At 47.2% G+C, this 13,340-nt stretch overlaps 1 protein-coding gene across 1 annotated transcript in view; it reads left to right on the forward strand.

Annotated features, from left to right (window-relative positions):
- The window catches only part of iah1 (isoamyl acetate hydrolyzing esterase 1 (putative)), a 32,272-nt gene that overhangs the window by 3,168 nt on the left and 15,764 nt on the right, over positions 1-13,340 (forward strand). Inside the window, 1 exon segment of the mRNA XM_070884181.1 lies at positions 2,680-2,801. Coding sequence (XP_070740282.1) covers positions 2,680-2,801 — 122 coding nt within the window.

The following is a 13,340-nucleotide window of genomic DNA, read 5'->3' on the forward strand; positions in this document are numbered from 1 at the left end:
AACCGATAATGATTAATGTGAAACTTAATGGTGTGCCGGTATCGATGGAATTGGACACAGGTGCAAGTCAATCAATAATGAGCCAGAGGACATTTGACAGGCTGTGGGATACTAAGGCTGTGAGACCTAAGCTGAGTCCAGTCAATACCAAGTTGCGTACGTACACTAAAGAACTCATAACGATGATTGGCAGTGCAGTAATCAAGGTGTCGTATGATGGTGCGGTTCACCATTTACCGTTGTTATGGATTGTTCCAGGCAATGTTCCAACGCTGTTCAGCAGGAACTGGTTAGAAAAAATCAAATGGAACTGGAACGAGATCAAAGCAATGTCATCGGAGGAGGATACTCCATGAGCTCAAGTGCTGAGCAAGTTCCCCTCGCTGTTTGAACTAGGCATCGGCAATTTCACAGGAGCCAAGGTGCAGATTCAAGTGGACTCGGATGCAAGACCTGGCACTGAGAATTGTGCCGATGCATTGAGCCGTCTGCCATTGTCCACACCGGAGGTGGAAATGCCACAACCGGAAGATCTCCTGTTAGTCATGGATGCTTTTGAAAGTGAAGGAACCTCTGTCAAGGCCCAACAAGTTAAGATCTGGATCAGCCAGGACCCGATATTATCAGTTGTGAAACTTTGTATCCTTAGTGGTGATTGGTCTGCCATACCCAAGCAAATGTGTGAGGAGACCAAACCTTACATCTGTCGCAAAGACGAAGTATCCATTCAATCAGATTGTATACTGTGGGGTAATCGTGTTGTTATGCCCAAGAAAGGCAGAGAGAAATTTGTGCATGATCTACATAGCACGCATTCTGGTATTGCCATGATGAAAGCCATTGCCAGGTCTCATGTATGGTGACCTAGAATTGACTGTGCTCTGGAATCATGTGTGCATCAGTGGAACACTTGCACGCAGCTTAGTAAAGCACCAGCGGAATCGCCGCTGAGTCTGTGGTCGTGGCCATCTAAACCATGGTCCAGGATCCACATCAACTTTGCAGGTTCCTTCCTGGGAAAGATGTTCTTAATTGTGGTAGATGCTTATTCCAAGTGGATAGAGTATATAATCATGTCATCCAGCACATCCACAGCTACCATTGAGAGCCTTCGTGTCATGTTTGCTACGCGTGGTCTGCCTGACAGTGTTGTAAGCGACAACAGATCTTGCTTCACCAGTATGGAGTTTCAAGAGTTCATGAAACTCAATGGTATCAAACATGTAAGGTCAGCACCATTCAAACCAGCATCCAATGGACAAGCAGAGCGTGCAGTCCAAACCGTCAAGCAGAGTATGAAACGTGTAACTCAAGGTTCACTGCAAACTCGCTTGTCACGCATATTGCTTAGTTACAGGACAAGACTCCATATGCTTACCGGGGTCTCCCCTGCTGAACTATTGATGAAGAGAGGTCTCAAGACCAGACTCTCTCTTGTCCACCCTGACTTGAATAATCGTGTCGAATACAGACATCAAAGTCAGCAAGGGTATCATGATCACGCTACTGTGTCATGCGACATTTCTATCAATGATCCTGTGTATGTACTGAATTATGGTCAAGGTCCCAAATGGATTGCCGGTACTGTTATGGCCAAGGAGGGTAACAGAGTGTTTATCGTTAAGCTCAAGAATGGGCAGACATGCAGCAAATATGTCGATCAGATAAAGCTGCGTCACACGGATGAACCGGAACAGTCTGAGGAAGACATAATCAGTGACCAACCAACCTACCCTCAGTCATCAGAGGACTCCGCTGTCATCTGGACTTTCAATCACTGACATGGTCAATGATTCTGGACTTTCAATCCCTGACGTGGTCATTGCCACTCCCATCAGATTGGCTACCCAGCCTCCAGTCATAACAGATTCAGAACGCTCGCCCAAAGCTGGAGTTGAACTGAGAGATTCAACTCGGGAGCAGAAAGCCCTGGTCCATCTTAATTTGTAACAAGACCGCTACTAATATCTTAAGGGAGGATATTGTCATGTATGTATGCTTTACTAGCCACCAGGTGGCGCCACTGTCGGAGATCATTGGGCTGTGCGCACATATGTGCAGCCCAGGTATAAAAGGCCAGCCATCTTGTAATGTAATCACTTTGGGCCCTAATAAAATAGAGCCAGGTTTGTATCTGTTCGGAGTTTACAGTATTCAGTCTATTGAGTTATTGCATACACGACAGCTGGTGAGTGTAAAACCATTACACCGCCTGTACAGAGTGGAGCTGGAGTGTCTGCGCTCCTCAGCCTGGCAGCAGGCGTGTTTATTTGCCGTCTATGCTTCTGCCTGCTTACCACTTCTGTTTGCACTGCAGGTGGAGTAGCCCTGCAGTTGGTGGCACAGCTTCCCCCACCACTGCTATCTCCGACACCCACTCCACCACTGCTTTTATATCACAAAGTAGTGATGCCATTAGCAGCAAACCTATAGTAAAAATGGGTTATAAAACCTGAATTTATTAATTCTGAAAAGTTAAGATCCAAATCTGTATGGAGCTAACATTGCTGATTAGCCCAAGTGGAGCAGGTTATGCAGATTCCAGAACCACACTGTATATAGCTGGCAGGAATTAGCCGTATGTTCTAATTGAGTGTAGATTTTTCCATAATCATTTTTCCTTAGAGGCATGCAATGTTGTACTAAGAGAGACTGCTTACTACTGTGTGTCCTTATTAGGTGGTAACTTAGACAGATGTAATCCAATAATGAAGCAGTACGCTGGGGCCTGCGTCAAGGTAGCAACAGAATGTGGGACTGATGTGGTTGATCTCTGGACCTTGATGCAAATGGACAATCAGGTGAGGAGAGTGACGAGATGCACTGTGACATTTTTTTAATGCTTCACACGTTGAATTTGTACTCTGGGTTCATTGCAGCTTTTAATTTAATGTCACTCAAGTAATTTTCTGAGTACAGTACTGCATTCATTTATTTATTATACCACCATTCTTACAAATAACAGCCATACATTTATACAACATTCATACATATAGCCAAAATGCACCATATGAATGTATTTTATTTACTGATCGATTGATACACCATTAGATAATGTAATTAAATTCATTTTTGTAAAATTTAAAACAACAAAGGTGCTCCAATGGCTCAGTTGGAAAATGCCCTGCTAAGTATGTACTGACCCATTTGGATCAGGAAAATCCCAGATTCAATTCTCGTTCTGTGCTGAATTAGCTTATCTCAGTCATGGTGGTGGTTAGGGTGCTGGAAAAGGTTTTGGTGACATTGGTTCCCCTGGATTAAGCATCGTACATCAGCCAGGGTTTGCATCGCTGATCAATGACCCTTTGTGGAAGATGTCAATGTGAAGACAATGGACTCATCAGGCCCAGTTATGATGCTCTCTCTTGCTCTTCCCGCAGTCAGTGGTTGCTGTGCTCCAACATAAAAAATATTTGTTTAGCAAGGTACCCCCTGGGGTGGCCAGTGTTCTTGAAATGTACCCCAGCATTCATCAATGCCTTAAGGAGCAGTGGTAAGAAAATTCATAGGCTGAAAAGGGAGCAACAAGGGTTAGGAATCTCACTCATCATTCATTATCTACTATAACTTTGACTCCACACATTGTGGGCAAAGTCTAAAATAAATGAACATATGAGTGATTCAACCAAGCAGTTCTTATTACATTATAAGATATAAATGATCTATGAGGATACACCCTGGCTCAAATAGTTAATGCAGTGAGCAGTTGAACCAATGAGACCATGAGAATTTCAGGTCCAACTTCCCAATTTGTGTGCTGGGCTAGCTGATGTCAGCCTGGGTCTTAATGGGGGACTTTAGTTGGCTTCGGCCCTCCTCAATTTGGGAGGGCACAGTCAGCCTGGGTTTCAATTTTCCCCCTTCTCACCACAGCAATTTTCTATAGAAACCAGCAGCCCTCCAGCACCACACCCAAAGGGTTACCCAATACGTACATTGCCTAACCACAGAAAGGATGCTACAAATGAAGCTGATCATAGAATCATAGAAATTTAGGAGGCCATTCGGCCTATTGTGTCTGTGCCGGCTGGAAAAGAGCTATCCAGTATAATTCCACTTTTCAGCTCTTGCTCCGTAGCCCGATGGATATGCACTTGAAGTGCCGTAACCTAAGTACTTTTTAAATGCGATGAGGGTTTCTGCGTCTATCACTTTTTCACACAGTGAGTTCCAGACACCCAGCACTCCCTGGGTGAAAAAAGTTCTCCTCAACTCCCCTCGAATCCTTCGACCAATTACTTTAAATCTATGTCCCCTGCTTATTGATCTCTCTGCTAGGGGAAATAGGTCCTTCCTATCCACTCTGTCTATTCCCCTCATAATTTTACACACCTCAATCAAGTCTCCCCTAAGTCTCCTCTGTTCCAAAGAAAACAACCTCAGCCTCTGAAATCCCCCACAGCTAAAATTCTCCAGTCCTGGCAACATCCTCATGAATCTCCTTGTACCCTCTTGAGTGCACACATGTCTTTTCTGTAATGTGGTGACCAGAACTGTACGTAGCACTCTAGCTGTGACCTAACTAGTGTTTTATACAGTTCAAGTATAACCTCCCTGCTCTTATATTCCATACCTCGACCAATAAAGGCAAGTATTCCGTGTGCCTTCTTAACCACCTTATCTACCTGTCCTGCTACCTTCATGGATCTGTGGACATACACTCCAAGGTCCCTTTGTTCCTCTGCACTTCTCAGTGTCCTACCATTTAATATGTATTCCCTTTCCTTGATAACCCTCCCCAAATGCATCACCTCACACTTCTACGGATTGAATTCCATTTGCCACTTTTCTGCCCACCTGACCAGTCCATTGATATATTCCTGCAGTCTACAGCTTTCTTCCTCACTATTAACCAATTTTTCTATCATCTACAAACATCTTAATCGTGCCCCCTACATTGAAGTCTCATCATTATAGGCAGTCCTTTGGAATCGAGAAAGACTTGCTTCCACTCCCAAAGCGAGTTCTCTGGTGGCTAAACAGTCCAATACGAGAGCCACAGACTCTGTCACTGGTGGGACAGACATTCGTCGAGGGAATGGGTGAGTGGGGCTGGTTTGCCACGAGCTCCTTCCGCTGTCTGCACCTGACCTCTTCGCGCTCTTTGCATTGAGACTCGAAGAACTCAATGCCCTCCCGTGTCATGTATGTAACCTTTATGTAACAACACTGCAATACTGTATATACGTGGCACCTTGACCACAGGCGGTGAACTTGTGGGGGACACTCCTCACCTGGTCATCCAGGTATATAAAGGGTGGTCCCACGCAGGGTCATCACTTTTTGGTACTGTGAATAAAGGTTCAGGTCATGGAGTGACCTTGTCCACAGAATGTGCCTCGTGTGGATTTGTGGTACTGTGTAAGGACTTTACATTGGCGACGAGAAACGTGAATCAACGACCCACGAGAATGGCCACCGGCAGCACAGATGAATGGTACTGTGTTGGTGAGGATTGAGAGGCTCCAGCAGAGTTTTGTCACAAAGGACTGGCTGGGGCATGCAGCGGCCGACAAGCGAAGGGCTCATCTGCTGACCAGCTGTGGACCTAAGACTTACGCGCTCATGAAAGACCTGCTAGCACCCGAGAAACATAGAAACATAGAAACATAGAAAATAGGTGCAGGAGTAGGCCATTCGGCCCTTCGAGCCTGCACCGCCATTCAATGAGTTCATGGCTGAACATGCAACTTCAGTACCCCATTCCTGCTTTCTTGCCATACCCCTTGATTCCCCTAGTAGTAAGGACTACATCTAACTCATTTTTGAATATATTTAGTGAATTGGCCTCAACAACTTTCTGTGGTAGAGAATTCCACAGGTTCACCACTCTCTGGGTGAAGAAGTTTCTCCTCATCTCGGTCCTAAATGGCTTACCCCTTATCCTTAGACTGTCACCCCTGGTTCTGGACTTCCCCAACATTGTGAACATTCTTCCTGCATCTAACCTGTCTAAACCCGTCAGAATTTTAAACGTTTCTATAAGATCCCCTCTCATTCTTCTGAATTCCAGTGAATACAAGCCCAGTTGATTTAATCTTTCTTGATAGGTCAGTCCCGCCATCCCGGGAATCAGTCTGGTGAACCTTCGCTGCACTCCCTCAATAACAAGAATGTCCTTCCTCAGGTTAGGAGACCAAAACTGTACACAATACTCCAGGTGTGGCCTCACCAAGGCCCTGTACAACTGTAGCAACACCTCCCTGCCCCTGTACTCAAATCCCCTCGCTATGAAGGCCAACATGCCATTTGCTTTCTTAACCGCCTGCTGTACCTGCATGCCAACCTTCAATGACTGATGTACCATGACACCCAGGTCTCGTTGCACCTCCCCTTTTCCTAATCTGTCACCATTCAGATAATAGTCTGTCTCTCTGTTTTTACCACCAAAGTGGACAACCTCACATTTATCCAGTTTATACTTCATCTGCCATGCATTTGCCCACTCACCTAACCTATCGAAGTCGCTCTGCAGCCTCATAGCATCCTCCTCGCAGCTCACACTGCCACCCAACTTAGTGTCATCCGCAAATTTGGAGATACTACATTTAATCCCCTCGTCTAAATCATTAATATACAGTGTAAACAGCTGGGGCCCCAGCACAGAACCTTGCGGTACCCCACTACTCACCGTCTGCCATTCTGAAAAGTACCCATTTACTCCTACTCTTTGCTTCCTGTCTGACAACCATTTCTCAATCCACATCAGCACACTACCCCCAATCCCATGTGCTTTAACTTTGCACTTTAATCTCTTGTGTGGAACCTTGTCGAAAGCCTTCTGAAAGTCCAAATATACCACATCAAATGGTTCTCCCTTGTCCACTCTACTGGAAACATCCTCAAAAAATTCCAGGAGATTTGTCAAGCATGATTTCCCTTTCACAAATCCATGCTGACTTGGACCTATCATGTCACCTCTTTCCAAATGCGCTGCTATGACATCCTTAATAATTGATTCCATCATCTTACCCACTACCGATGTCAGGCTGACCGGTCTATAATTCCCTGTTTTCTCTCTCCCTCCTTTTTTAAAAAGTGGGGTTACATTGGCTACCCTCCACTCGATAGGAACTGATCTAGAGTCAATGGAATGTTGGAAAATGACTGTCAATGCATCCGCTATTTCCAAGGCCACCTCCTTAAGTACTCTGGGATGCAGTCCATCAGGCCCTGGAGATTTATCGGCCTTCAATCCCATCAATTTCCCCAACACAATTTCCCGACTAATAAGGATTTCCCTCAGTTCCTCCTCCTTACTAGATCCTCTGACCCTTCTTATATCCGGAATGTTGTTAGTGTCCTCCTTAGTGACTACCGACCAAAGTACTTGTTCAATTGGTCCGCCATTTCTTTGTTCCCCGTTATGACTTCCCCTAATTCTGACTGCAGGGGACCTACATTTGTCTTTACTAACCTTTTTCTCTTTACATATCTATAGAAACTTTTGCAATCCGTCTTAATGTTCCCTGCAAGCTTCTTCTCGTACTCTATTTTCCCTGCCCTAATCAAACCCTTTGTCCTCCTCTGCTGAGTTCTAAATTTCTCCCAGTCTCCGGGTTCGCTGCTATTTCTGGCCAATTTGTATGCCACTTCCTTGGCTTTAATACTATCCCTGATTTCCCTTGATAGCCACGGTTGACCCACCTTCGCTTTTTTATTTTTATGCCAGACAGGAATGTACAATTGTTGTAGTTCATCCATGCGGTCTCTAAATGTCTGCCATTGCCCATCCACAGTCAACCCCTCAAGTATCATTCGCCAATCAATCCTAGCCAATTCACGCCTCATACCTTCAAAGTTAGCCTTCTTTAAGTTCTGGACCATGGTCTCTGAATTAACTGTTTCATTCTCCATCCTAATGCAGAATTCCACCATATTATGGTCACTCTTCCCCAAGGAGCCTCGCACAACGAGATTGCTAATTAATCCTCTCTCATTACACAACACCCAGTCTAAGATGGCCTCTCCCCTAGTTGGTTCCTCGACATATTGGTCTAGAAAACCATCCGTTATGCACTCCAGGAAATCCTCCTCCACCGTATTGCTTCCAGTTTGGCTAGCCCAATCTACGTGCATATTAAAGTCACCCATTATAACTGCTGCACGCTTATTGCATGCACCCATAATTTCTTGATGCCCTCCCCAACATCACTACTACTGTTTGGAGGTCTGTACACAACTCCCACTAACGTTTTTTGCCCTTTGGTGTTCTGCAGCTCTACCCATATAGATTCCACATCATTCAAGCTAATGTCATTCCTAACTATTGTATTAATCTCCTCTTTAACCAGCAATGCTACCCCACCTCATTTTCCTTTTATTCTATCCTTCCTGAATGTTGAATACCCCTGGATGTTGAGTTCCCAGCCCTGATCATCCTGGAGCCACGTCTCCGTAATCCCAATCACATCATATTTGTTAACATCTATTTGCACAGTTAATTCATCCACCTTATTACGGATACTCCTTACATTAAGACACAAAGCCTTCAGGCTTGTTTTTTTAATACCCTTTGTCCTTTTAGAATTTTGTTGTACAGTGGCCCTTTTTGTTCTTTGTCTTGCGTTTCTCTACCCTCCACTTTTCCTCATCTCCTTTCTGTTTTTTGCTTTTGTCTCCTTTTTGTTTCCCTCTGTCTCCCTTCATTGGTTCCCATTCCCCTGTCATATTAGTTTAACTCCTCCCCAACAGCACTAGCAAACACTCCCCCTAGGACATTGGTTCCGGTCCTGCCCAGGTGCAGACCGTACGGTTTGTACTGGTCCCACCTCCCCAGAATCGGTTCCAATGCCCCAGAAATTTGAATCCCTCCCTGCTACACCACTGCTCAAGCCACGTATTCATCTGCGCTATCCTGTGATTCCTACTCTGACTAGCACGTGGTACTGGTAGCAATCCCGAGATTACTACTTTTGAGGTCCTACTTTTTAATTTAGCTCCTAGCTCCTTAAATTCGTTTCGTAGGACCTCATCCTTTTTTTTACCTATGTCGTTGGTACCAATGTGCACCACTACAACTGGCTGTTCTCCCTCCCTTTTTAGAATGTCCTGCACCCGCTCCGAGACATCCTTGACCTTTGCACCAGGGAGGCAACATACCATCCTGGAGTCTCAGTTGCGGCCGCAGAAATGCCTATCTATTCCCCTAACAATTAAATTCCCTATCACTATCGCTCTCCCACTCTTTTTCCTGCCCTCCTGTACAACAGAGCCAGCCACGGTGCCATGAACTTGGCTGCTGCTGCCCTCCCCTGATGAGTCATCTCCCTCAACAGTACTCAAAGCAGTGTATCTGTTTTGCAGGGGGATGACCACAGGGGACCCTTGCACTACCTTCTTTGCACTGCACTTCCTGCTGGTCTTCCATTCCCTATCTGGCTGTGGACCCTTCTCCTGTGGTATGACCAACTCCCTACACGTGCTACTCACGTCATTCTCAGCATCGTGGATGCTCCAGAGTGAATCCACCCTCAGCTCCAACTCCGCAACGCGGACCGTCAGGAGCTGGAGGTGGATACACTTCCCGCACATGTAGTCGTCAGGGACACTGGAGTCATCCCTGAGTTCACACATGGTACAGGAGGAGCATAACACGCGACTGAGCTCTTCTGCCATGATTTAACCTTTAGATAGGCAACAATAATGTTAATGTTTACTCACTGTTAAAGAGAAGAAAAAAAAACTACTCACCAATCACCAGCCAATCACTTACCCGTTTGGCTGTGACGTCACCTTTCTGTTTCTTTTTACTTCTTTTTTGCCTTCTCCCTGTAGCTGCACAAGCACGCCTCACCAACCACGTATTCATGAGAAGCCGACAGACAAAACCTTTGAAGAGCTCAGCAAACTAATCGGTGAACACCTCAAACCGGCGAGCAGCGTACACATGGCCCGACACAGATTCTATACCCACCGATGTCGGGAAGAACAGAGCATACCAGATTTTGTTGCGGACCTCCGGCGCTTGGCCAGCCTTTGTAAGTTCACAGATACCTGCAGGGGGGAGATGCTAAGGGATTTCTTTATTGAGGGCATCGGTTATGCTGGGATTTTCAGAAAGCTAATTGAGACCAAGGACTTGACCTTGGAAGCGGCGGCATTGATGGCTCAGACTTTTATGGCGGGGGAGGAGGAAACCAAGAGAATATACGCACGCAATTCTGCCTCCAACGTGGCAATGGATCAGGGAGTCAATATCATAAACGTGACACAGAGCGCTGCAGGCAGGCAAGGGCAGTTCGACACCACCCGAGGCAGCAATAGACCCAAGAGTAAGTCTCCAACAGAGACAATGGCAGGCTGAACGGACATTTACGCCCCCCCAGTGGACAATGCGGCCCGGGATGGGGCCATTGACACCCATTAACAGGGTGCTGAAGAGCAGTCAAAGGGACAATCAGCGAGGAATGCCTTGTAACAGCTCTTTTGTTCACAACGATGGGAATCTCAGTTCATGCTGGAGGTGTGGGGGTAGACATGCTGCCAGGACTTGCAGGTTTCAACAGTTCGTCTGCAGAAATTGTAACCTCAGTGGCCATTCAGCCAGAATGTGCAGAAAGCCTGTAACCAGGCTAATATAGGAGGCGGATGAACCAGCTGAGGCGTCTGCGAGGCAGGATGACGCTTGGGGCAAATCAATGGACGTTGAAGTTCAGCGGGTTCATGTGGCAAACATTCACAGCTCATGATGCCACCCATAATGATGAAAGTCCTATTAAACAGCATCCCTGTATGCATGGAGCTGGACACGGGGGCCAGCCAGTCACTCATGAGTGTTCAACAATTCGAAAAGCTGTGGCCACTCAAAGCCAGCAAACCCAAACTAGAATGCATTGAGATGCAATTACGGACGTACACCAAATAAATCATTCCAGTGCTAGGCAATGCAATGTTGGCGGTCACACACAATGGATTGGTGAACCGGCTGCCGCTCTGGATTGTCCCGGGCAATGGTCCCGCACTGTTGGGGAGGAGCTGGTTAGCTGAGATGAACTGGAAATGGGGGGATGTGCACGCCATGTCATCTGTGGAGCGAAGTTCATGCTCACAGGTCCTACAGCAATTTGAGTCGCTATTTCAACCTGGCGTCGGGACGTTCAAAGGTACCAAAGTAGTGATACGCATCACCCCGGACGCCAGACCAGTGCACCAGAAAGCCAGAGCTGTGCCGTATGTGATGCGGGAGAAAATTGAGAACGAGTTGGACCGGTTGCTGAGAGAGGGCATCATCTCGCCCGTTGAATTCAGCGACTGGGCAAGCCCCATCGTTCCCGTCCTAAAAGCGGATGGCTTAGTCAGGATCTGTGGCGACTACAAGGCCACTATTAACCGGATGTCCCTACAAGATCAATACCCACTCCCAAGAGTGGAGGACCTTTTTGCCACGCTGGCAGGCGGCAAGCTGTTCACCAAGTTGGACCTCACTTCAGCCTACATGACCCATGAACTGGCCGACGAATCTAAACTACTGACTGCCATCACCACGCACAAGGGACTGTTTGTTTACAACAGGTGTCTGTTTGGCATTCGGTCAGCAGCTGCGATTTTTCAAAGAAACATGGAAAGCCTGCTCAAATCCATTCCCGGGATGAACGTATTTCAGGACGACATCCTCATCACCGGTCGTGACACCGAGGAACACGTCCACAACCTGGAGGAGGTGCTACGCCGACTGGACCGGGTAGGCCTGCGACTCAAGAAGTCTAAGTGTGTGTTTTTGGCTCCTGAGGTCGAGTTTCTGGGTAGGAGGGTTGCTGCAGATGGGATTCGGCCCACCGAATCCAAAACAGAGGCGATTCGACGAGCGCCTAGGCCCTGCAACACATCGGAGTTGCATTCATTTCTGGGACTCTTGAACTATTTTGGGAACTTTCTGCCGAACTTAAGCACATTGTTGGAGCCGCTACACGTGCTCCTGTGTAAGGATTGCGATTGGTTTTGGGGGGACTGTCAGGAACGGGCTTTCAATCGGGCGCGGAACCTACTTTGTTCAAATAAGCTGTTGGCCCTGTACGACCCCCGTAAAAAATTGCTTCTGACATGTGATGCATCGTCCTATGGGGTTGGGTGTGTGTTGCAGCAGGGTAACGCTGAGGGCCAACTACAACCTGTGGCTTATGCCTCCAGGTCGCTCTCTCAAGCTGAACGGGGATATGGGATGGTCGATGTAAAGTCCTTACACAATACCACAAATCCACACGAGGCACATTCTATGGACAAGGTCATTCCATGACCTGAACCTTTATTCACAGGACCAAGAAGTGATGACCCTGCGTGGGACCTCCCTTTATATACCTGGGTGACCAGGTGAGGAGTGTCTCCTACAAGTTCACCCCCTTTGGTCAAGGTGTGCATTTCTTACATATATACAGTATTGCAGTGTTGTTACATAAAGGTTGCATACATGACAGCTGAGAAGGAAGCACTCGCATGTGTCTATGCATCAGTACCTTTTTGGCAGGAGGTTTGAATTAGAAACGGACCACAAGCCGTTAACATCCCTGCTGTCAGACAGCAAGGCTGTGTATGCGAGCTGATGCATTGGCATTGACAGCCTTGCTGCAGATGGGATTCGGCCAGGTTGTGGAGGTGTTCCTCGGTGTCACGACTGGTGATGAGGATGTCGTCCTGAAATACGATTGTTCCGTGAATGGATTTGAGCAGGCTTTCCATGTTTCTTTGAAAAATCACGGCCGCTGACCGAATGCCAAGCGGACACCTGTTGTAAACAAACAATCCCTTGTGCATGGTGATGGTGGTCAGTAGTTTAGATTCGTCGGCCAGTTCTTGGGTCATGTAGGCTGAAGTGAGGTCCAACTTGGTGAACAGCTTGCCGCCTGCCAGCATGGCAAAAAGGTCCTCCGCTCTCGGGAGTGGGTATTGGTCTTGTAGGGACACCCGGTTGATAGTGGCCTTGTAGTCGCCACAGATCCTGACCAAGCCATCCGCTTTTAGGACGGGAACGATGGGGCTTGCCCAGTCGCTGAATTCAACGGGCGAGATGATGCCCTCTCTCAGCAACCGGTCCAACTCGCTCTCAATTTTCTCCCGCATCACATACGGCACAGCTCTGGCTTTCTGGTGCACTGGTCTGGCGTCCGGGGTGATGCGTATCACTACTTTGGTACCTTTGAACGTCCCGACGCCAGGTTGGAATAGTGACTCAAATTGCTGTAGGACCTGTGAGCATGAACTTCGCTCCACAGATGACATGGCGTGCACATCCCCCCATTTCCAGTTTATCTCAGCTAACCAGCCCCTCCCCAACAATGCGGGACCATTGCCCGGGACAATCCAGAGCGGCAGCCGGTTCACTGATCCATTGTGTGTGACCA

This window comes from Pristiophorus japonicus, chromosome 7, assembly GCF_044704955.1.
Source record: "Pristiophorus japonicus isolate sPriJap1 chromosome 7, sPriJap1.hap1, whole genome shotgun sequence".
Classification (NCBI taxonomy): Eukaryota; Metazoa; Chordata; class Chondrichthyes; family Pristiophoridae; genus Pristiophorus; species Pristiophorus japonicus.